This window comes from Trachurus trachurus, assembly GCF_905171665.1.
Source record: "Trachurus trachurus genome assembly, chromosome: 13".
NCBI lineage: Eukaryota > Metazoa > Chordata > Actinopteri > Carangiformes > Carangidae > Trachurus > Trachurus trachurus.
This window is the reverse complement of record NC_139892.1, coordinates 35,357,818-35,383,896: the sequence shown is the minus strand read 5'-3', so window position 1 is coordinate 35,383,896 and position 26,079 is coordinate 35,357,818. Positions and strand designations below refer to the sequence as shown.

Below are 26,079 nucleotides of genomic sequence, written 5' to 3'. Positions count from 1 at the left end.
TCACTTTTCGCTTGAACTTCCCTCCTGAGTCTCCTTCAAAGTTTCATCAACAACTTTCTGGTTACCAACAACTGATCAAATTGATTGTTTACTGTCAAGAGGTGTTATGGCAACAATTCAATTTTTTTTTTTTTTTATAGGTTGGCATACTCTTAATTGTTTCCTGTTCTTGTTTAATTATTCTAACATTTTATCTGTACTGCAAGCGCATTTTACTTACTTATTTATAAAATCATTTGTATTGTACCTTTGTGAATCTATGCTTTTACTGTTTTGGTGGGTGCACTGCTGTTGACTATGGGCTATTTTTGATTGATCGTGGGTCATGTGACCTCAGAGGGAGGGGGGGTTTGCATGGGTTTTTCTTTTTTTCTGTTTTTGTTCTTTTTCTGTGATGTTTTATCTGTAAAGCACTTTGTGCATTTGCTTGAAAAGTGCTATATATACTATTGCAAAAGGCCTCAGACCTTATATGTCCCATATTACCTGACTTCACCCTATGTGTTATTTTTCTCTATCTGAGTTGAAGTCAAGGATCTATTATAAGACTATTATAAGATTATATATAGGCTGTAATAAAGCCTAATACATCCATGGTGTAAGTCCTGAGTCTGGGTAGGTGTTGTGGAGGTTGTTGTCAGGTGGATGGTGGGTGGTAACCGTTGCTCAGGTGACCGAAACCAACGCCCCCTGGGGACAAACAGTCATCTGCTGGTGACAGAGGCGGCGGTGGTTTATAGCTACTCTCTCCTTACACACTGAGTGACACACAACAGCAGCAGCAGCAGCAGCAGCAGCAGCAGCACGAGTAGCCAAGTTGTAGTCAGGTGTTATGGATGAACTCCTGATTCACACACTTTTTGTATTTACAACATAAACACACTTACACACACTTACACAAACACCAGGACAACATTAGTGCTAGTGAGTGACTCTGAACCCGCTGCGTCATGGACCGGCTGCATGAATGGAGCTTCAAGTCAGCGAACATGGACGTGGAGGAGGATTTCTGCTTCGACTACGGAGCGGAGGAAATAACAGATTATCAAGACCCCAGTGAACTCCTGGCTGCTCTGAAACAAAAGGAGGAAGAGGTTCTGCTGGCAGCCCAGCTGGGAAACGCGCTGCTCCTGGAAAACCGTCAGCTCAAAGAGAGAAGCGACCAACTCCACGAGCAGTACGCAGACAGGCTGGAGGTAAGAGCGCTCCCACTTTACACTGTACACCGCGTAAATTAATATTATATTATATAGCGAGTTTTATATGACGCCTCTGAGGTAAATATGTGGTGTTAAAGAAAAGTTTAGACGGTGTAGTTTCTGTTGAGGCATCATGTATAACTTTGAGAACAATGCACGGAATAAACGACTGACAGAAATCCCGGTAAAGAGCCTATAGGCTACTCCACCTATAGCTTGGATTTTCTTCAAAAATATATCCCAAAAATGATACTGACCATAGACTGTAAGATTATTCGACTAAGGCATGTGATAAATATAAGAAAAACACACACAAGTGGCACTTTCTTTGTGGTTGTGTGCCTGAAACTGTAACTGAAACTGTAAATCAGTGTATAAGGACTTCATTGTTACATCATTATCATTATTAAAGCTGCCAGCCACTATAGTGAAAACCAGTTTGATTGTTGCATGACTAATAACCTATAAACTTTACTGTATGTCTGATCAGTCTGTGCTCTCACCCTCTGTTTTTGCTCCCTGGAAAACCAGAGGGTGAGAGCAAAAAAAAAGAAAGAAAAGAAGCTGAGCTCTGACCAGTAGCTATCTGTGCCACCACTCCCTGTTACAGCGCCAGCTCCTAATGAGCCATGAGCCATTAACTTCTGCTGCTGAACTACAGTAATTCTCCACTTACATAAGAAGTGGTTTTGATTAAGTAAGACAACAGAACAGAACAGAACAATCCAGCTCAACAGCACATGAAATAAAGTTGTGTTGTGTTGTGTGGCTCCACAGCATCACACACCTGAGTGGTTATCAGACTCCTTTCAGACGCTCGGCCCTAAATCTTATCAGGTGTGACTTAAATCACTGCGAGGACAAACAGACAGAAGTCTGAGGACAACGTGTCCTGGAGATAAATGATCTCTAAGGATGATCTGAAGTGTATTCTCATTATCAATGCATGTCCTGATTATAATATTGAATACTGATCAATCACTCGCAAATATGTAAATGAGCTTTACTGTTTTGTTAATGGTGTGAAACCCAAAAGGCTTTTATTATCAAAAGACAATTGATCAGAGTAGTTGTAGATGTAGTAGATACTGTTGATTGGATGATCCACTAATCACTTCTGGATATTTGATGTCTGTCTCCATTGTTTTTTGTAAATTCTTCATGCAGCTCAATCCAGATTCCAGCTGTTGCTACGTAGTTTCCTGTCATCACATTTCCCATGAATGAGGCTCATTGTTGGTTGCTTCTTCCAAAACAATATGTTGTTGTTGTTGTCACATCCGACCGGCGGCCACTGTCTGTCGTTACAAACCAACACGGTACAAAGATCATGAATGAAAAAAAAGCATTTGAAGAGTTCATTTGCAAAAGCAGATAACTTGAGATAAGCTGAGTGACTTTGAGATGTAACAAAACAGACATATCTCAAAAAAATAAAGTTTTATTGAAAACAACACTATGCAAAGAATAATTACAAAGCCTCAGCTCACTTATGTAAAAGTCACCTACTATAGGAACTCAGAATAAGGTGCAGGAGGACGATACACTACAGCAAGTAAGAGTGGTTTTTCTGCTTTCCAGTCTGGGTGAGAGAGGCTGACAGTAAGGCTTTCAAATGTATTATATGAACTATTATGTCGAGGGTTGATAAGCAGATTTGACTGATAAAGAGCAGCCACTCCTCCTCCTCGGCCTGTGTTACGAGGCACATGACAGTTAATGTAACTATAGGAGGCGTAGATTCATTTAAACTAACATATTCATCTTGCTGCAACCAGTGAGGGATCCCTCCTCTGTTGCTCACCCTGAGGTTTCTCCGATTTTTCCCTGTTAAAAGGGTTTTCTATGGAGTTTTTCCTCAGTGGATGTGAGGGTCTAAGGGCAGAGGATGTTGTTACGATGCCATGTGAAGCCCTTTGAGACAAACTGGTTGTAAAAAACGGGCTATACAAATAAAATTGCCTTGCCTTTATCTGCTTTTGCAAATGAACTCTTCATTTGTAGCTTGACATGAGTGGCTTTTGTTGATCTTCTCTCCCCTCTCTTGTGTTTAGGAGCTGGAGCAGGGCAGGCATGAGCTGCAGCAGAAGCTGGAGGGCTGCCAGTGCGTGTGGGAGAGCCAGGTGGTAGACCTGGAGAGGGATGCCAGGGAGCTGAGCGCCCAGGTGGAGCGGCTCACCCGGGCGCTCGCCGAGGCCGAGAGGGACAAGAGCCGAGCCCAGCTGGAGCACGGCGAGCACACGCAGCGCCTCAGAGAGGAGCTCAACACGGTGAGTGGCAAACACACGGATAGGAGCTGATGTGGACGGTGAATTTGATCTTAGTCCGTCTGCGTCGCATGAAAATGAGGGTGAATTATTGAGCTGGGTGCAAAGAAAAGCTCCTAGTAACCGAGCCTCTGGGAAACAAACACCTGCTGCACTGCAGGCCTCCTGTCCTGACTCCACAGATAAGAAAGGGCTGTCATCCAATCCACACGCTGAAACTCAGTGTTCTTCACTAACCACTCAGGTATCAGTCTGACTCAGTCTAATCTCTTCTAGAGCAAGGCCAAACTCTCAGACTGTTTATAGCTTTAGAGCAAGGCCACGACAAAAATGCTCCCAGTGCATAGTAGACAGATAGTTTTTCATCGGAGCAGGAGAGAGTGAGGAGTGAGAAGTTGTTGTTTTAGTCGTTAGGAGTCGTCGTGTCTGAGGCAAATGATCTGTGCCAGTGTGGGGCAGGATGGAAACGATATGTAAACAAGAGGGGGAGTGAGGGTGAAGGCTCTGACGTGATTTCAGATGTAGGACAGAGGGAGGGAATTAAGGAGCTTCTGAAAGATGCTGCTTTCACTTTGCTCAGTTCCAGTACATGTTTGTGTTAGTTTGGTGGAAAAGTACTGACGAAGAGAGAACTGAAGTAGGAGTATAAAACTACTAGTTGTGACCTTTTGAATAAAAACTACTACTACTCCTGTATATTATCCACTTTGAACTTTAATATTTGGTATGTCCACCTTTTGCAGCACTTACAGCAGCACATTTCTCTGGCATAGTGTCAATATATTCCCTGAGACTAACTAATGTTTTCTCATCATACCCTCTGCTATTCAAGCCAAAGGTTTTCCTTTGGATGAAGAATAGATCTGTTCGGTTTATTTTCCAACTCGCCTCAAATTTACTCGATGGGGTTGAGGTTCAGACTTTGTAAATAATTTGTCTTCTTCTGTGAAGGAACATGATTGTGTGATATTGGCAGTGAAAAAGGCCTTGCTTATTGTTTTTTGTAAGGAAAAATGACCTAAATCTTCTAATGATGGATCTGTTCTATGGTTTATAGAGCATAATGATGATTAAAGGGATAGTTCAACATTTTGGCAAATTGGCCCATTGCCATAATCCCTATAGTCATAGCGGTATGTTCGTTACCTTTAATTGTCGGTGCAAGCTATTTTTAGAACGGCGGAGCAGAGCTGTGAGCTGGTCAGAGCTACGCTACGGAGGCTCATGGGATTTCTTGGTTTCCCTCATCAAACTCATCAAATACACAATCCAACAACTCGTTATGAGACAGAGTTGTTTTCGATGCAAAATGCAAAACCATTGATGTGCGTTACCGGCCGGGGGCAGTTTTTCGGCAAGCGGTCTCTGCATTTACCTCGAAAACAACTCTGTCTTGTAATGTTCTGTTATTATCTCATAGTATTTGATGAGTTTGATGAGGGAAACCAAGAAATCCCATAATGAGCCTCCGTAGCGTAGCTCTGAGCAGCTCACGGCTCTGCTCCGCCGCTCTAAAAACACCTTGCACCGACAATTAAAGGTAACGAACCTACTGCTATGACTATAGGGATTATGGCAATAATGGCGCTGTACAGTAAGTGATAAGTGGCAGTGACATAGTGTTATATATCTGTAACTCCCACATCCAGCTTATTTATTAACATGAGCTTTCAACTTAGTTACTTGTGTGACGCAATGGACAAGAACAGTGAGATAATCAGCGCTTATGTGGTGAGGTCAAATACTTGATGATCCTTAACGTTTGATCCAAAGACATCTTTTACAGCCTCATATCAGCCAACATGCAGGAGCTGATAATAACCTTGAGTATTTTTCCAGCCTGAGAAAGTGGCAGAGATTAGTGTGAGTTTTACTGTGTTTTATTGTTTGAGTCGTGACTTGTGAGTGACGCGTTACTGCGCACTCCACCGATCGCTTTGAGGAGTAGCTCCTTGTGTCGTGATCATCAAACCTGAGCCGGTTAAAGTTAAAAATGAATCCACTCAGCACACACCTCCCACAAGCCAAGGTCCACAAAATAAAAGCACAGTGAATGTCTTTCTTTCTTCCTCCGTGGCCAGACTGAAGGCGTTTTTTTACTGAAGGAAACCGACTCCCTTGAAGTCCAGGAAGAAGTCTATTTAGATAGACGGTGCTGCTATCTCTGTTTGGGCCGTTCAAGCAGAGAGGGAAAAAAAAGTCTAGTGTCCAGCATTGGACATGGACAGCTCTCTCTGTCTCTCTGTGTGGTTTTAAAAGAGGGAGTGTGTTGAAGAAAACAAAGTGCTCCATGTCTGATGAGTCCTTACCTGGCGTGGTGAGTTGTGTTTGTATTTCTGTGAAGGCTGGAGCACAACGTTTTGTTTTGTTCTGTGAGTCCTCCTCATGTTTCAGTGTGGCTGCAACTTATCAAGGGATCTGCTGGTTCTGTTCTGAACAAATCAACCGATTGTTTGATCTCAGGAATGAGTGAAAAATGTAACAGGTTCACAGAGTCGTTAGGTGCCCAACCAACCAACAGTCCAAAAGTCCTTAACAGTCGGCTACTTAAGACCTTTAGTTTACTCTTATACAAGTCAAAGAAAATTGGCTAATATTCACGTTTAGGACCAGAGGACAGTGTTGGCCCTTTGTACCTAACTCAAATGATTAGCTGATTCATATTTGTCTTGCTGTAGACTGATAAATTCATGTTTTCTACTGTTGGCCTTAGTGGGGTTTTTGCATATTGTGCATCTACACATATCTAGCAGGTTTCAAAGAGCTTGAAACACTAGATCCTTATTGTGAGAGTGTAACCGTAGCCTGACAGGAATCTGGAGGAGGAGTGCAGTCAGTGCACGGTATCTCAGGACCGAAACCCGAGAGCGGGAGGGAGAATTCACGGTGTTAAACCGGCAGCAGCAAAGCAAAGCTCTGATGTGAGGGCAAAGATTTGCTGCCACTCTCAGGCCTGGTGCTTTTTTATTTATTTATTTATTTATTTATTTATTTAAAGGTTTAATAATCAGGGACAATCCACATTAATAAAACATTTTAACAAATGTAAACATGCCAGAATTAGCCAAAAGGCTATTTTACATCTGCTGTCCCCAGACTGATGTTAGGTAGTCACCCTAAAAGAGAATAAAATGATTTACTTATAGACAATACAAATAATACATTAAGGATACTTCTTAACATGTTTTTGTGTTCATGTTTTGTGTCATTTTAGCTGCATATCTATCTATCTATCTATCTATCTATCTATCTATCTATCTATCTATCTATCTATCTATCTATCTATCTATCTATCTATCTATCTATCTATCTATCTATCTATCTATCTATCTATGAGAAGGCTAAATCTGGCTGAAACTATGCAAAAGCTAACAAGCTAACATAAACTCAGCTCAAACAACAGCCAATTGCTACAGACAAAACAGAAGCAACGTTAAGCAGCAACACCAACATCAACCAAAATTAATTACACAAGACACACTAACAAACTTGCAGGTCCCAAATAAGTGGAAGCAGCTGCTTGGAAAGACACAATTTTATGTGCTGGCTGTTTAGTAAAAGGTAGCTAAGGTGCGAGAGAGTGTTGAAACCACTTTAGCGTGTTTTTCACCTGCTCGTTCCTGCCTTTGAATAAAACAACCGAGAACACTTTAATCAATCATTAATGGGTTTTTAGTGCCAATGATGCATCTGTTTGTTAATTTATCACCAGAGTCAGGTGGGGGGGGGAGTGAATTTCCTGGCAATCTTGAGACTTTTAACACCATGAAATGTGATTCTGCTCAGCCAGCGGCGACTTGACATAATTTACTGTACACTGATGGAGGAAGAGATGTTTTGCTGGTTTTAGTTTTGCACAAAACACAAATAAACATTACATAACAGACCTGCTGCAGAAGAAATACCAGAGAGCAAATGGGAGGATGATTAGAGGCCGATAAATTGGACATTCAGTTTGTTTACATGGGCAGAGTCGTTCACTCAACAGGTCTGCTCAGTAAGAAATACATAACACATCCTTGGAGGTAAGAGGACATTGCCTCAGGCTTGTGCGAGGTTAAATTCAATACAACCATTAGTCTCTCATAGTTTTCGCTATCACGATTCATGTTTACAGAGGATATAACGAGCTACTGTTAATATTGTATCGTCGTCACAGTTCTTCAGAACAGGTTCATGGAGGCCAATGACGATCAAACCGTCAGAGAGGAAACAGAAAATGAATCCAGACCGGCCCTCAAAGTCTTCCTTGGCCTCCGCCTCGTCTCTCCACCAAGCTCAGTACAAACCGGTTGAGTTCTTTGTGTGTCACCACCAATACATATTTGTGGTTATAGACTTTTCGAGATAAAAAAAAACAGTCGCACAGGAGAGCCAAATAAAAAAACACTTCACTTTCCCATGTATTTTGAACACACAGTTAAGTCTAATAAAGCGGTCCTGCAGTAAAGCCTCTTTCCTGAAGGTCGTAATATTCTGCTTTTAGAAACACTGTCTGTCTTGCACTTCTCCAAAACAGTCTCTATAATAGCAGATTATTGTATACGTTTATGGTGCTGTCAGAGTGTGTTGCTGTACATAGAAAGTTGTTTTTTTCATATTGTAGGAGCTGAAAAGTTGGATTGCCAAACAAGCCACTAATCAGAAAACTACTTTGCCAACACCTGCACTGCAGAGTTTAGTTTAGTTTAGTTTAACAAGTTTATTTGTATCAGGGACAATGTACAAAATAACATTAGTCTCGAGATGAGAAGAGATGCCTTGTACCGGATTTAGCTTACTAGCTACTTTCCATCCGTAGTCCCTGGGCAGGTAAGTAAAAACAATAGAAAGTTACATTTACATGGCGTTCTAAACATCCATACACATATGCATATACACCCTCTCACACACATCACAAACACTCAGGACATAGGCCTATTTCATATCAGTTAACAAAACATACAGTTATTAAAATACTTCACACTTTGCCAAGGTTAAGAATAATTTAGGCTCATGATTAATGCTGACATGACTGATTGAGTGTTTCTGGGGACACAAAAGTGATGGAAAAACTAAGCTAACAGTTCAATAATATCTTTCAAAGTGTAACACTGACATTATAATAGACCAGACAAACTCGCCTTGTTTCCAGACTTCTGAAGTCAAGAAGCATAAACCTAAAGCCGACCCCACCCCGCCTACATCCGTCTCTTTTTTGTGCCCCTGGAAATATTTCTCAAATTGTTAAAGTGGTTTTCTGTAATTATTATCTTGTTAGCTAATGTGTTTTCTTTAATTGCAGTACATTGAGTTCTTATGGGCCACCGTTTAAAATGATTATCAGTTGCAAGCCAAACATTTTGTCCCCCTCCCTTTTTTTGTTTTAAATCAATAAGGGTATAAACAACATATGTGCTGTGGTCATTTGGTCCTTTTCTGTGTCAGGTCAGCTTTCCACCTCCAGCTTTCCAACCCTAGTGATACATGATCACCCTCCCCGGCCGTGGATCAACTGTGACAAATCCCTCACTGTGGATTTCCGTTATTGTAAGAGGAGACGCCCAAATTCAGGAGAATCCTGGCGTCTCCTTTGACCTCTGCCCCCTCTGGCAGCATCACCCAGCTCATAAACCAAAAAAAGGAAAAGACAATACACAATGCAGAGAGATATAAATCTTTCATTTATCCCCTTTGATGTTTGATGCCCCCCAAACATCCCATCATCCCTGGGGAAAGCCATCTTTTCTGTGCGACTCCCTGAGGGGCCTCCGTGCGTGCGTGGCTGTAGCTGGGGTTAGTCAGCTGTTGGATACCTCGGTGTTTGCACTGGGGAAGGGGGTCAGAAGCTTGGAGGGGGTTTGCATGTGAGGGGATGTGTGTGTAGCTACCAAATGGAGCGTCCTCCTTCCCACTTGTGTGTTGGTGGTGATTCCCAGTTGGGTCGCTGCCTCCATTGTGGAGGAGGCCCGTGTTGACGGGACGAGGCCGCGGCACCGGCACTGCAAAAACTCAAAATCTTACCAAGAATATTTGTCTTATTTCTAGTCAAAATGTAATTTCTAGTCAAAACAAATCTCATTATACTTAAAATAAGACTCATCACATTAAAAAGTAGCTTGTTTTTAGACACTTTTTACCTATTTCAATCATATTTTCACTTGAAATAAGTAGAAAAATCTGACAGTGGAGCAAGTTTTTCTTTCTTATTACAAGCACAAGAAAACTGCTTTCATTGGCAGATTTTTCTACTTATTTCAAGTGAAAATTTGTTTGAAACAAATGAAAATGATCTAAAAACAAGTTAATTTTTAGGTGACGAGTCTTATTTTAAGTTAAAAGAGATTAGTTTTGACTAGAAATGAGACATTTTGACAAGAAATAAGACAAATATTCTTGGAAAGATTTTGAGTTTTTGCAGTGTTGGCGTTTAAAGGCCCCTTCCCTTCTCCTCCTCGCAGTGTGTCTGTCTGCATGCTACGTTTTGTTTCTGTCCATCGGTGCATGCTTTACTCTCAGACACACACACACACACACTAATTTTAGCCCTCATGCCTGCCTCTCTTCCTCCGTACACTCCTATTAACACGCACGCCGTTATAGCTGCACGCCCCTCCCTCCTCATGGCCAAGTTTACCCTCCGCTATATTGTTGTCTAATGTGGCATGATGATGTCACAAGCAAGTCCAAGATGCCCTCCAGCTCCATCTGCCGCCGCAGGGGCCCGATCTTTCATCTTGTATTATGTGGCGGTGATGGGACCTGACAGGGGCCCGCCGAACTGCTGAGTAAGGGGAACTGAGGGTCTGAGACCGGGACAGTGGTGGTGGGGGGGAGGACGGGGGTTAAAGGGAGGACGATGGGTCTGTGGGCCGAGTCGCTTCAGGCCGGCAGACCTGAGTTTTTCTGTTTTGAAATCTTTTTTATTATTATTTTATTTATTTAAAGGGACAACGAGGAGTTTCTATTTGGTTATAAAAAAGTCTCACGTTAATGTGGATGAATCTACGCTACCCACACTTGTTAATGGGCCCATTTTCGATAAATATATCGTTTTGTCTCTATCGTTATTTTGTTATTATTAGTGGTGGCGGAAATGCTGGTCGAGCCGACCAGCGTTTCTTTACTTTCGGTTTCGTGGCGAGTCATGAGAATAACGCCGCCGAATCGCCGTTTATGGTCGGAACTACGACGGTATGTGATCGTCTTCCAACCTCTGACTTTAATTCTTGATGAATGAAAACATGAGTCTGTCTTTTGCGCCGGTCAAAGAATTTCACGGTGCGCGGAGGCTCATAAATGTAGTGAGAAAACACTTTGCTTTTCCAAAACTCCTCGTTGTCCCTTTAATGGAAACAGGCAATGACATACCTACACATTTTAGAAACTGACAACACACTGAGCAAAAAACAAAGCAAAAACCCGACGACATAAAACAAGCAGGACCAAACAGGACAAAACAGTAAAAAAAAGAGAGGGAAAAAAAGGATGTAAACGTACAAAAATTAGATTTACAGTTACTACTCAATATACATTTAATCAAACTTAAATTTTTCCCATCCCTGTTTTGAAATCTTTGTGTGCCAGCTTCAGAGTGAAGATATGTGAAAGACAGTTTCAAGACGAGCAGAATGATGATAGTAATAGTAATAGATTCATCATTATCATCATTTTGGTTTATTTATCAGAGTCTGGCTAATGTTTCACAGCGGCCATGTTGCTTCTTGTTCACCTACAGGAGAGCTTCTCTGGCCTGTGAAGTCCTCTTGTAAATAAAGTTGTGTTGACATTCATTGTTTCTCACGGTGCATTGTGTGTGTGTGGCAACAAACATAATGAATACATTTCCTTCCTCAACACACATCGACAAAAGCTACTTTGTTTCCTGTTTAAATATTGAGTGGTTTATAACTTCATCCATGTTTTTACTGGTCTGTTGCTGCTGTCAGCTGATGTTGATTTTTTGTTGTTGTTGAACTCTGTGAAACCAACTGTAAATCGCTCAAAACAGGGGCCAACAAGTAAAAATAATGCTCCACAGGCCACGTACAGCACTATCAGTGGTCAGAAACTCTTAAAAATAGCCAAAACGGCCTTAAACTGTGAACGTGTCTTCTGAGCAGTTCAACAAAAATATTATTTTTCCCTCTTGAGGTCTGAAGGGGTTGAGAATAGCCTGTGTTGTACGAAAATAAAAGCACATTTTTGTCTTTCATATAGCCTACCCCTTTAATCTCCTTACTTTGCCCACCCAGATTCTTATCTGCGGACCCCGTTGGGATCCGTCCTGGGAACCGCCGGGTTACAGAAACACTTTGAAGGCAGTAAAGCATTGAACAGCAGTAAACCAGTTTTCATTTTCATTTTTTGCTGCTTTGCCCGCAGCAAAACCAATACCAAACACACATTTAATCCCCTCCTCTCAGGCAGGTATCATGTTTGGTTTCTTTTCATCGGGGTCTAGATTACAGGACTTCATCTCAGAGAGACCTCCTGCCATATATTTGGTTATTTTTAGACTCAAGATTGTGAGCTCACTTTTCTCAAAGCTCACGCCGCAGGCAGGCTTTGTTTGAAGTCGACTAATACACCTGTGTGATTCCACTTTTTAGTTTCTGCCTGAGCAAATCTTTTAAATCTGCTACACAGCTCCATTTCTATTGTCTCCCACTCCAACTGAGAATCTTTTGTTTTTCTCTCTCCGATGTGTATTTGTGTGTGTGTGTAGGCGATGGAGGTGGAGAGGACCATGTCCAGCGAGTTGTGGTCTCTAAAACAGGAGCTCAAACAGAAGGGAAGCCACAACAGGCTGCAGGATGAGGAGCTGATGAGCGCCATGAGGGAGCAGGTAGCTACCGGCCGCAAACATGTCACGTGTATAGCTACCACTGCATGCTGAAACCAAACCAGAGCTGCTTCAGAAGTGTTTTGTTTTTTGTTAATCTATGACCCTGTGACACTGCACATGACAGACAATTAGTAATTGATAGCGTGGTGTGAGCACCAATAAAGCCTGGCAGTGATTTAGGCAACCAAACTTTAAGACAAAAAGGAGAAACCAAAACCATTCCTTCATTAAATGACAAGTAGCTCCTGTTTAATTTTTCCCTTTTTCTTTTCAAGGAGAATGAAGTCAGATCTATTCATGTGAACAGTTCAGTATAAGTGGAGGATGAAATGATCTCCAAAAGGCATAAAGTTGCAGATGATACATTCCCTTTACATTTTAAACAATATAATTTACATTTTTCATCTCTTACATTTTCTAGATGACAGAAAATGAAAAGGGCCCATACTTACAGTAGTACCTAGCAGCCCCCCCTTTGGAAACTGCCACAGTGCATAAATAGTAAATAGCTTGTCTGATACCTATTCCCACTATTTTGCAGGCTGCTGCTTTGTTTCCCCTTTCACTCTAAAATTGTTGAAAACAAAAATAGTACACTGATATTGCTTAAAGGGATAGTTCAATATTTTGGCAAACTGGCCCATTGCCATAATCCCTATAGTTTTAGGAGTAGGTTTGTTACCTTTAATTGTTGGTGCAAGCTATTTTTAGAACGGCGGAGCAGAGCCGCGAGATGCTCAGAGCTACGAAACCAAGAAATCCCATTAGCCTCCGTAGCTTAGCTCTGAGCAGCTCTGCTCCGCCGTTCTAAAAGTAGCTTGCACCGACAATTAAAGGTAACGAACCTACTGCGATTATGGAAATGGGCCAATTTGCCAAAATGTTCAACTATCCCTTTAATTAAAACATTGCGAAAGAGTGTTTCATGTTTAACTTTGTGCCTTTTTGGAGATCATTTCATCTTCCACTTGCTTAAATGTTGACATTAACAGACATTTGGACCAGGGGTGCCCAGACTTTTGCATGATGCTAATGTATGAGCATTGATGGACTGAATGGGTTTGATGCACTTGGAAGCACTGGGAGTTTTGACAGTTTTGTGTGTGTGTGTGTGTGTGTGTGTGTGTGTGTGTGTTTTCTCCAGGTGTTGCGTCTCACCCAGAAGGAACAGGCGCTGGAGCAGCGATTGGAGAGCGTGTGCAGTGAAAACGCCGAGCTGAGAGCGAGCCTGGCCTCCTTACAGACGCGCCTGGCTCTGCACGACCAACTCGACCAGCAGCGCAGCCAGCAGGTACACTACGTCGTCGTGTACTTTTTATACATTCGTAAAACACTGAAGAAACGCGAGCGAGCCCGAACACAGACAACACCCGGAGCTTTCACTATTTCCTTCAAAGTGAATCCACGCCCGACCCGTCGCTGCTCATTGTAGCAGCAGGAAACAAGTTGAATGCGGCCAGTTTATGAATGAAAGAGCCTCAATAACAGAGGGATTTTCTGGCCCGTGCCCGGTGGCCTGGGGTCTCGGCGGGATTGTGGATAGCGTTGCAAAACAATCACCTCATCCCCGTCATTGTAACTCTCACTTGCAATTCTGGATTCCACTCGTAGTGTTCACTTAGTTTCATGTTGAGCTGGAGGCTGGAATCTGGCACGTCAGGATTTCTCTGTCGCATTAGTGGAGTTTTTTGCACGAGCTTTTTAAAAAACACACGTGCCCCACCCTAAAAATCAACATTGTCTCATTACATACATCTTCTTCTGCCAATTATCTGTATAATTATGAGAATGCATGTCATCTCATTTACTGAACATATTATTAGGGGGATAGTTCACCCAAAATTCAAATTGCACTCATTATCTACTCACCCTCATCATGTCGACTATAAGGGCTGGGAGAAGTGTCAGAGTCCTCCGTGGCTTCTCTGAGTTACAGGGGGTCTCGGCGTAGCAGTGCATGTCCATATAATGGTTGCAAATGGATACCAACTGTCTTCGTAACAAAAAGACACACCAAAAAACATCCAAATACCTCCACGCTGCTCGTATGTAATGTTCGTCTTGTATTGAAGCCCCGAAATGCGAAATTGTCCCGAAAGAAATTAAATAAGTCTATGTTTTAAGCTTGTTTTGTAGTGGAAGCTTCTCGAAGCTCCTCTTCCTGGTTCGTCAAATTTGGACGAACCAGGGTCTGTCCTCTTCCCAGTTCGTCCAAATGTGACGAATCGGGAAGAGGAGCTTCGAGAAGCTTACGCTACTAACAAGCTTGAAATATAGACTTATTTAATTTTTTTCGGGACAATTTCGCATTTTGGGGCTTCAATACAAGACGGACATTACATACGAGCAGCATGAAGGTATTTGGATGTTTTTTGGTGTGTCTTTTTGTTACGAAGACAGTTGGTATCCATTTGCAACCGTTATATGGACATGCACTGCTACGCCGAGACCCCCTGTAACTCAGAGAAGCCACGGAGGACTCTGAAACTTCTCCCAGCCCTTAGTCCACATGAGGGGGAGTAGATAACTCTGAAACTTCAATTTTATGGGTGAACTGTCCCTCTAACCTCAGATGCCTAATTGCACCAGTGGGTTCTGCAGGTGTTTCAACATGTGTGTTCATCATTATGCTTATTGCTGTCCTCAGCTGTCTGAAGCGTGGCAGGAGGTGGAGGTGGCCCGGAGCCGCTCCCAGCAGCTGCAGGCCCAGGTGGAGGAGCTGCAGGAGGCGTCGCTGCTGGAGGCCGGTAGCCACGGCGACGCGTCGCTGCTGTCCGAGCTGGAGACGGCCGGGCTGGGAGTCAGCAAAGAAGAGGTACTGCACTGAAGCAGCAGCACTTGGTTTTCAGTACAATGTTATGATGTAATATACAATTATTATCAGACACACTTGGCAGTAGCTGAGCTGGTAACACTTTATAATAAGTACATACTATTAAGCATTGGTTAAAGGGATAGTTCACCCAAAATTGAAATTTCACCCATTATCTACCCACTCTCATGTGGACTAAGGGCTGGGAGAAGTTTCAGAGTCCTCCGTGGCTTCTCTGAGTTACAGGGGGTCTCGGCGTAGCAGTGCATGTCCATATAACGGTTGCAAATGGATACCAACTGTCTTCGTAACAAAAAGACACAGCAAATAACATCCAAATACCTCCATGCTGCTCGTATGTAATGTCCGTCTTGTATTGAAACCTCATTTGCAACCGTTATATGGACATGCACTGCTACGCCGAGACCCCGCTGTAACTCAGAGAAGCCACGGAGGACTCTGAAACTTCTCCCAGCCCTTAGTCCACATGAGGGGGAGTAGATAATGAGTGACATTTCAATTTTGGGTGAACTATCCCTTTAAGCATTGATAAATACTCAATTCTTCATTTATAACGCATGAATACTCATTAGTATGTAGTTTATAAACACAGTTAGTGCTTATCCACCTTGACGACCGGAGAGAGAGAGGTTAGAGATTCAACCACGTAGCTGACAGAAGTTTCAGATTCACCGTGGGAACGACTGCATGACACCTTTCCTCCGTATTGTGGTTGGCAAGTTTTACTTTGAGGTCTCATTCTGTCGTGGTCCTGCCCGCAATGATTCACATCTGTTTTAGGGGGAAAATGCGTTCCTGTGTGACTGGAAACAAGAATTTTAATCATGTAGTGTATAGTGAATTGGTATATGATTTACAGTATGTTATGAAATGATACAGAAGCAACAATATGATAATAATATTAATAATAACAACTTATTATTTAGAATAATAACAGTATAGTACTAGTACAGTAGAATAACAGTAACAATAATAGGACAATAAAATCGATTTTCAACAGGGAGGGAAAGGCCAAAAGATACAAGTTATTTTTAAGAAGAGACTTAAAAGAGGATACTTTTTTTTCTTATACTTTATTGCAGGATTCAAGTTCATATTCCAGCACATATCTTATCAGTGGAGCATTCCTGCAACATTTATGACATTTTTTAGTGAAAAACATCAAGGGAAAAAGGGAAAAATAAATAAATAAAAAGTAAAATAAAATAAAATTAAAATAGTAATAATAATAATAATAATAATAATAATAAAGGGAATATTAATAATAAAGGGAGGGAAAAAAGGTGGGACAAAAACAGTTGGAGAAAAAAAGAAGAAGCATAAAATAGAAACAAAAATCCAATATATACATACACAAATTTGTTCTCTTCAGAGATCTAATAAACATTTCTTCAGGGCTGAAATCATCAGTTTTATTTATTTATATAATCAAACCAAAAGAGGATACTGAGGTACTCAGATACTGAGACAGCTCCAAAGATGAGCAGCAGCAAAGACCCGGTCTTTCATCTTTCATGGCAAGACGTTGAGCCTTGCTAAAAGTTCTGAAATGTATGCTGTAGCCTGACCATTTAAAGTTTTAAAATCTTAAAATCTATTGTGAAACTCCCAGGTTTCAGGCTGCAGTTGGAGCGTCTGTAAATGACACTATGGTCGGTAATATGTACTATACGTTCAGTCGTAGGAGTACATGTGTGAATGCTGTCACAGTGAAAGTACAGTAACCATCTCTGCAGAGAGGTGCAGGCTGACTGTACATCTTGTACCAGTTCTCTCTGCAACGAGATCACACTCTGAAAACCAGGACTTTCACACCTCCTCCTTGCAGAGAAATATCAGAGGCAGCTTGTTGCAGGAGTTTGAGTGAGAAGTGAGAGAACAAGATAAAGTGAGTGACAGTGAAGCCGAACCGTGGTCTGGGGCTCTGGGTGTCTTCTGTTATTGTTTTGTTCCAAGCAGGAAAATGTGATGTTTAACTGCGCTAGTGAGTCATTCACTACATTTCCTGTTTGTCACGGCCGTGTCCTCGTTTCACAGCTTTCAGCTCACGTGCACTGTGTGTCTAATCCAGCCCTTATCATAAAATACCTCACCATGATCTGTTCTGCCAAAACTAACCTGTGCTGTCAAAACATAATCGTCATCATCATGTGATATGTTTCACTGAAGGAAGTTCAATAAAGTGATGAGGTCATGCTGACGCCTCCCAGTGTGTAAATACTTGAGAATATTTTGCTTCCTGACAGGAAAAGAGGAAAATAAATACCAGTTACTTATCTTTCCATTAAAACAACAAAACAAAATATGAGCTGTATTCATATGAGCCAAGTATACAGCATGTGCCTCCGAGCTATACCCATTGTGTATTGTATTGTAACTCAAAACCTCAGGTAACATATGCCTCATCTCTCTACTCTACTTAGATAATACAAGAAGTGGGCTCCATCCTTCAGCTGCTGCTTCCACTGACCCGGGAACAGAAGAGCTCGGGCCAGTCGGAGCTCCCGGATCAACAGGAGGACCTGCAGGCCGCGCTGCACCGGCTGAAAGGAGTCGCTCAAACCCTGGCGCAGGCATCCAGCCCTCAGGTGAGAGAGAGAGAGAGAGAGAGAGACACACAAAAGGGACAAGTGGAGCAGGAGAGGAAATATAAAGAAAAGACTGACCTTGTTTTTAAATGAAAGGACGATGGGAATAGCAAACACACACACTTATGTCATTACAGTTTAGAGATGGACAGAGTAAAACTCCAAGCTATAAAGTTATAGTTCAATAATAAGATAAACAGTGTAGCCTACATACCACGTTTATTGTGTATTCCCAGTTGGCCTATCTGCCCCCTAGTGGCTCATCTACTGTGTTTTGAAGTGAAAACAACTGACTAGTTAAAGCAGAAGTAAGCAGAATGTTTATAAGTCTTAAAGGGATAGTAGCATTTTTTTTAAAGTGGGGTTGTATGATCTACAAATAGCCCCCAAGTACTTTAATTGCAGTAGAAGACTCTCTGCACTCCTCCCGTTAGCAACGCCAGCCCATAATAGCCCTGCCCAGAGATTTACAACATACAGTGTTGTGAACAGACCCAAAGAAACGGCCTATTTTCGTGGCCTAAAAGAGGTTTTACCGGAAAAAAAAACACAGTTCCATTGTTCGCTATAATGTAATTTTTTCCAGCCCTTCAAAGTGCAGGAAAAACACAGTTTTTATTTGGACTTAACCAACTGCTGATCGGCGGGCGCTAACCCTGGGCGGAGGGATACGTGAGTTGGTTAGGTCCAAATAAAAACTGTGTTTTTCCTGCACTTTGAGGGGCTGGAAAAAATTATATTATAGCGAACAATGGAACTGTGTATTTTTTTCACGTAAAACCTCTTTTAGGCCACGAAAATAGGCCGTTTCTTTGGGTCCATTCACAACAATGTATGTTGTAAATCTCTGGGCAGGGCTATTATGGGCTGGCGTTGCTAACGGGAGGAGTGCAGAGAGTCTTCTACTGCAATTAAAGTACTTAGGGGCTATTTGTAGATCATACAACCCCACTTTTAAAAAATGCTACTATCCCTTTAAATAGTTGTATCTTCCGACAGCAATCACTTACATAGAGTGTTTGGTCCGAAACACGGGTCTGTCAGTCACTCTGCTCTGCTCTGAGCCGAGGAGAAAACTTTCCTTGTATCCTACCACTTTTATCCAATGAGGAGAGAGAACGGCATAAAGGGGCGGTCCTCTCTGTGTGCGCAGCCAAGGGATGCGCGTGAATGTGGTGACGTAGGGACGAGGGCGGGGACTGCTAACTCCATCAGCTGACAAGAAGTTAGCCAAAACGACCGGATCGCTTACTTCTGCTTAAAATAACATTGTCTTGTTACTAAGGAGTTGATTTGCAATAAATGGGCACTTATACAGTATAAAAGAGGTTTTAGATAATTTGTTAGAATAAACCGGTATAGATTTGCAGAATGTGCAGCAGGGGAAACACCAGTTCTGTACAAATGCAACAGTTGAACAGTATAATTAAATTATATAATAAAGATTAAATTTTGGTCTAAATCTCTCTTCACAATAATAATGATTGCATTTACTGCATTGATGATAGGACAGTATGTGCAAAGTGAAAAGGAAGAAAACTTAAAATGTGTTGTTGTGTTGATATTCAGAAACATTTCCTCAAACAAACATGAAGTAACTCGAACTAACAACTAAAACTTCAGTGTAAACAAAAAGCATAAACCTTCATGAAAGGAATCAGCATATCCATGGTAATGGAACAAATGAAAAAAGAAATATCATTAGTGAATATGAGTGCCATAGCATTTCAGTGGCTGAATCCTGGTCAAAAGACACCAATGATTTGTTGCAACTGATACCATAATCTCACAAAACCTCTATTTGCCACGAGCGAGCGTGCACAGTCGTCCAGTTGTGTCTCGCAGCATTTTCTGACCTTTCAGACCAGTAACATGCGTTAACCAGTGGAACTAAATACCACCGGCCCACCCTCTCCCTCGCCTCGGAGCGCCGTGCATATAGGCCACCACCACAGAAACTACTTTTTGCTACAAACATGTGTGAAATGCTCGGCCGACACATGATCTCTTTGTTAATGTCTCTCTCCCAGGATCTGAATCGGGCCTTTGTCAGCGGGACGGGCGATGAGTGTGGGAATACGAGCGCAGCACAGGAGCTCAGAGATCAGGTAACCCAGTGTTGAACAAACACTCCTGTCAGGGAGGGGCAGCACCTGTGGCAGCCCATTATGTCAGGACTGGGCTACGCCACTACTGACCCCGTTACTGTCAGTGTATCCGTCTTATTGTCACACACACATTCAGTGACCTACAGGCGTTGCCTGGTTTTATTCTCTTTTTTTGTCACGTTTGCCCTATAATATGTCTGAAGCCAAGTGTAACACCTGAATAAGTTTAGTCTTCTACACTTCAGTTTGTACGTCTATAGTTTTTGTTTTATCATCACATTTCTTTTATTTTTTAATATAAATTTAATCTCACAACTGATTTCACTTTGCAGAATATTCAGCTGCAGCAGGAAAACGCTAAGCTGAGACAGAAGCTGCAGAGCGTGCAGGAACAGGCTGAGGTCGTCAAACAGGCCATCAAGGACCGAGACGAAGCCATAGCCAAGTAAGAAGCTCATTTTATCTCAACGTACACTCTGAAAATGTGTAATATTGAATATTCTATGGTTACATTTTTTGTTTACAATTAATGGATTCTGTTGCATCTCTAAACAAAAGGACAGAGATACAGCACTTTACTACTCCAGTCGTAGCTTTAGCTCATGTATTATTATGTGTGTACGGTATGGTATCTATCTATCTATCTATCTATCTATCTATCTATCTATCTATCTATCTATCTATCTATCTATCTATCTATCTATCTATCTATCTATCTATCTATCTATCTATCTATCTATCTATCTATCTATCTATCTATCTATCTATCTATCTATCTAATTCATAGTTCCTGTAGGAAGTTCCTCCTGCAGCTATGATAATGAGATTTAACCTGTGATGAGGTTAAACATGACAGGATTGATAAATTCTAGTGTATATGACTGTGATCTGTCATCATTTCTTGTTAGGAAAAACCTGATGGAGGTCGAGTTGGTGCGAAGCAAAAATGACATGATGTCTCTGAACAACCAGTTACTAGATGCCATCCAACGTAAACTGGAACTGTCGCAGGAGCTCGAGGCCTGGCAGGTAAAACCCCAGTTTACCCATAATGCTGCTGTCTACTGTATCTTACCCTTAAATCAACTCCCATGCTGTCACTTAGATTAGAATTTCATTTGCCATTTGCACAGGTACATCGCAGTACATGTACATAGGAACTCTTGTGCGTTAGTTAAAGATTCAATTATACAAGAGAGACAACGGAAAAGGCAGAAGGGACCAGCCCAGTCATACAGAAATAGATAACACAAGAGCAAAAGGGAAAAGGGTACAGAGGAAGCTTTGTCACACTGTCGTCCAGTGTTTCCACTTGCAAGTTCAAAGACTTCACAGATGAAAAATCACCTTTTCAGACATGCTGACTAGGGTTTTGGTGATGGATGACAGAGTGGAGATGAATGTATCTCAGCCAGTCCTCAGTGGGATGTCAGGGACAGACACGGCCGTATCCCTCAGCCCTGTCAGTCTGGAAGGATATAAACGGCAGGTGTCTCCGTCCACGGGTCCTGCTGTTGCTGAGTCATGATGCCAAGCCGAGCCATCTGTCGGAGGCTCTGATCTCTCGCGCTTTAATCGTGGTGCTGCGGGTAATATTTAGACCAAAAACACTGATTAGTTTTATGGAAAAATGGTGTTAGCTGAAATCATTCATATGGAAACGGCACATGTGCAGAGAGATGAGCCAAGATCAAATAAAAAACTGTACAGTAAACCATTCACACATCAACAACACAAGCCCTGAATAGTTGGTAGGAACATGGGTAATTACTGTAAGTGTCAGTCATGAAGACAGTGCAATCAGGCATCGTTACATATTATCTATTATTAAACTACAATAAGATACTGAGAACATTTTTCCACATGCAACATGTGTGGTAAAAAAAAATCTGCCTGGAGCTAATGTAAAAATAGTAGCCTGTATTTACTTTATAGCTTCATATTAGACAAACTAACGCATGTCTTTTGGTTTTTGCTGTGTCTCTGCTCAGGGGTTATGAGCTGTCTTTTGGTAGTGACATCAGATCCACTCACTCCATTACCAAATTTCCATCACATCCCATTAAAAAAACCTTTAATTGTCGGTGCAAGCTATTTTTAGAACGGCGGAGCAGAGCCGCGAGCTGCTCAGAGCTACGCTACGGAGGCTAATGGGATTTCTTGGTTTCCCTCATCAAACTCATCAAATACACAATCCAACAACTCCAAAACGCTCTCGTGGACAAGTTGTGACCTGTTTTGGAGTTGTTGGATTGTGTATTTGATGAGTTTGATGAGGGAAACCAAGAAATCTCATAATGAGCCTCCGTAGCGTAGCTCTGAGCAGCTCGTGGCTCTGCACCGCCGTTCTAAAAATAGCTTGCACCGACAAATAAAGGTAAATTACCTGCTTCTTCTAACTATAGGGATTATGACAATGGGCCAATTTGCCAAAATGTTGAACTATCCCTTTAAATCCAATAAAAGAGACAAGCTCAATAATGTGGTAGTCTATCTCTCAGTAGCCTACTTCCCAAACGCTGCCTCCTTGCCCTTTGTGAACAGTGATAAAAATGGTCACTGCAGCTGTTAACAATGGAGGTGAATCTGATCAGTGGGTTAGAGCAGTGTTTCTCAAACTGGTGGGTCGGGACCCAAAAGTGGGTCGCGGACCCGTTCTGGATGGGTCGCAGACAGCTGGTCAAAAAAGTAAATAATATTTAATGCACATCTGATGTTGGACATGTCTTTTATTTTGAAAAATAACTTATTTTGACACGTGAACACATGCAGTTGTAATGCTCCTCCTCAGTTTCTTATTATTTGCTCTAAATGCAAAGATATCAGTTTCTTATTAATGTGGGAATGCAGTGAAAATACCTTGTTTTGTGGGTCTTTATTTTGTGCAATTTAATATTTATTCACTTATTATATATATATATATATTCACTAGTGAACATGCTCTGAATGCAGAGATGCATTAGAAGTCAAATATATAATTTTCTTGGTCTCCCTTTTGTGCAGTTTGATAGTTTTTTATTCACTTATACATGCAGTTGTCATGGTCCTCCTCAGTTTCATTCACGTGCTCTGAAATGCACTTTGCTCAATAAAGAGCAAAATGAGTTTTTAAAGGCTTTAAAAAAAAATTCTTGGTTTGAATTCTATAAAAGTGGGTCGCGACTTAATGACCATGGGAAAATGTGGAGCCCAGAGTGAGACTAGTGGAGAACCCCTGGGTTAGAGGGTTATGATGTACTGTGCTGTAATGTAAAACTACTCTTGTCCAACATGAGACACCACCGGACGGAGCCGCTGGTCCTCAGACTTCCTGCTCATTTCCTCTTCCTCTTCCTCCTCTTTCTCTCAGGACGACATCCAGGTGATCATCAACCAGCAGCTCCGGTCCCAGCAGCAGTCGGAGAAGCCTCAGAAGAAGCCCATCGCCAACGGCATGTCGTTCTTCTACAGGCCCAGCAGAACGACGTCCGCCCGGACGCGCCAGCCCTCCTCCTCATCCTCCTCCTCCTCTTCCTCACCCTCCACTTGGAACTCGGACACTAATCAGGAAAAAGGCCAATCCCCCTGGAGGGACTGGCTAAGACGTGGCAAAGGGGTCCAGTATGGAAAATAGTGTTTTAACTACAGGAGAGGAAAGAGCAGAGGTCACAAGTACAGTAAACCTCTCTGGACATCATGTGGTGGTGCAAAAGAGCCATAAAAAAATACTTTTAATGTACCATAGTGACGAAGAACAAAGCCACAACGGACAAAGACTTGTATTGTCAAACGGACACTTAACTGAAACACATTTCACTGAGAGGCTGAGCCTTCCTGAAACCTAAGCTGTGACGACCTGGAGCAATTACCATGTTCACAGAATTACATGTGAAGGTTTGAAAGTGTAAATATTGTGCCTTATTTTGTAATATTCAACGATGTCTCGCTGTCAGAGACTTTATATAGTGAACATTATTGTAGGTGTAGACCAGTAGAGAGCATTTATTTGGAGTATTTAACTAAGAACAGTGAGGAAATAAACTAATATTTGTACTTGTCCTGAATTTAGTCTTGACATACCAAGTCAGATGTGAGAAGTTAGAAGTAAAGAAATATTGTCTGTATATCTTCATGTACACTGAGAAAGCTGATATTTTTTATAATTTCTTTTCTTCTTTTTTTTTGGTTTCTGATAAAACATTTCTTTAAAAAATTTCTCTGAATGACGACTTGGTGTGGCAGACACATGTACTGTATGTTTGTATTCTGTGACGCAGTGTTCAATGTTGAAGCTGCTTGAAACTAAGCAGTTTTACTAAGCTGTCTGACTGACAACATTTGGAATGATTACTCAATCATTTCATAAAGAAAAAAAATGTCCTTTCAAGTTTGTGTCTCTGAGTGTTTTTGTTCATAATTTTAATGTGATGAACTAACAGCAGATGCTCAGCCAGAAACAAGAGGTGTCTTAAGATGTTATTTTAAAATTGAGCTCAATTCAGAGCACGTTATTTACACAAGTTTCTTGAAAGTCGTCTTTACAAAATCAGTAGAATAGAGAAATAAAAAATGTTCTCAGAGTTAAAAACTAGTTTTCTCTTGAACAAATGTCCAAGTATTGCATTGACCTCAGGGCGACTGTGCATGAAACTGTTTGAAAAAACTTCAAATAACTGAAGACATCTCATCTGCACCAAAATAGAAGTTTGTACTGGCTCGTAAAATAAAATGGCCACAACATAGACCTACTGTTCCCAAAACCTAAAGATTCTGAGAGGTTTGAAAATTGTGACCTGTGAAAAAATCGGCCTAAATGAAATCTGAATAATTTTGTCAGGATTAATCTCCTGTGATTTACATTCTACAATGACTCTCTGTTAGATTTTCACTTGAATTCATTCCTTGTTTAATTTCAACTTTTGATTTTATTTGTGGGAAATGCAGACATTGACTGAGTCCACCTGTCAGTGGTGATATAACAGAAATGTGCATAATTACTGCAATTACATCAGAAAGGAGGTGCATGACTGACAGCCAAGTAGCCTAAGTGGTCATTATCAAGAGCATCATGCCATTAATTTTGTTTGGTAAAAGCATTTGAAAAAAAAAGATTAAAGGTGACAAGTACTGTAGTTAGAATATAATATAAACTGTCTTCAATCAGTTGACCCATATTCAAAGTCAAAAGTACTACTTAATGTTTCAGTTATGAACTTCGTTGCAGAAGAACATCATCAGTGCAGGAGCAGACATACCCAACACAACGATACCACACATCCCTACATACCACACATAAGCACAAGTACTCGCAACAATGGTTAAAAGGACACATACAAAGATAAACATTTAGAAAGATATTGAACCTAGTCCTGCGTCTTCATCATATTGGGAGCATAGGCTATTTAGGAATAACACAAAGGCAACTTATGTCCTAACATAAAAGAACAGATCATTTTAACAGTCCATGGCTGTCAATCACCATTTTGAAAAACTAAGATTTGCTCTGAGCCTTTAATCTGAAGTACAACCCGACATTCCCTGTGTAATTGACTGTCTTTTAATACCTTTTTTTTTAAATCCATGGCAGCCTTTATAAGAGGAATAGTTCATTAGGTGTTACATATTATTCCTCTTTTATGTATATGTACCGGTATATTTTGTATATAGGCTATTTAGTTTTACATTAATGCATCTGTAAGATACATCCAGGATAGGCTTTATGGCTTTATGAGTTGGAGATGCAGTCTGCTGCTGCCCTCTGCTGATGGTCAGCTACTCCTACAAGGATCAGAGAAAAAGGACTCCAAGTGCAAGGAGCTGTTGAAGAACTGTAAAGCTGCAATAAAATCATTTTCATCATCTAGGTGCCTTGGAAATTAATGCAGTTGCCTAATACATTGTTTTCTTTTAATCTTGGGAGGTTAAACCATACATGTTGCCAATTGAACAAAATAAGACAATCTGCCCCCCCCCAAAGTATTATTTAAAAATGTCAAATTATGTGCTGGGAAGTGTCCATTAAAAGGCGCAAATAATGGTCATACATTAACACAACATTAATTCACACAACATAACCTGTTGTGTTTAAAAAGAAAAAAGAAAGAAAAACCCAAACACTACCTGTGAATGAAGGCAAAATGTGGGAAGCTTTAGGTAACTAAATTAGTTAATTATCTGTAACGTTATAACGCAGAAATTTAGATTTCTATAACATTTATGATAAAGTTTTACACCCACCACGGTTTAATGTTTTATGAACACGTTACTCAGCAAAGCCG

General features: G+C 41.2%; 1 protein-coding gene across 1 annotated transcript; it reads left to right on the top strand.

Annotated features, from left to right (window-relative positions):
* Window positions 1–844: 844 nt before the first annotated feature.
* LOC310995365 (BICD family-like cargo adapter 1) lies at window positions 845–23,435 on the top strand (the record flags this gene model as incomplete). The annotated part of the gene is made up of 10 exons (XM_083984411.1): window positions 845–1,196; window positions 3,254–3,469; window positions 12,174–12,293; window positions 13,438–13,584; window positions 14,941–15,108; window positions 17,550–17,714; window positions 19,745–19,822; window positions 20,155–20,267; window positions 20,731–20,851; window positions 23,172–23,435. The coding sequence occupies exons 1-10, from the start codon at window positions 951–953 to the stop codon at window positions 23,433–23,435; spliced, it is 1,638 nt and encodes a 545-aa protein (XP_083840537.1). The 5' UTR covers window positions 845–950.
* Window positions 23,436–26,079: the final 2,644 nt, after the last annotated feature.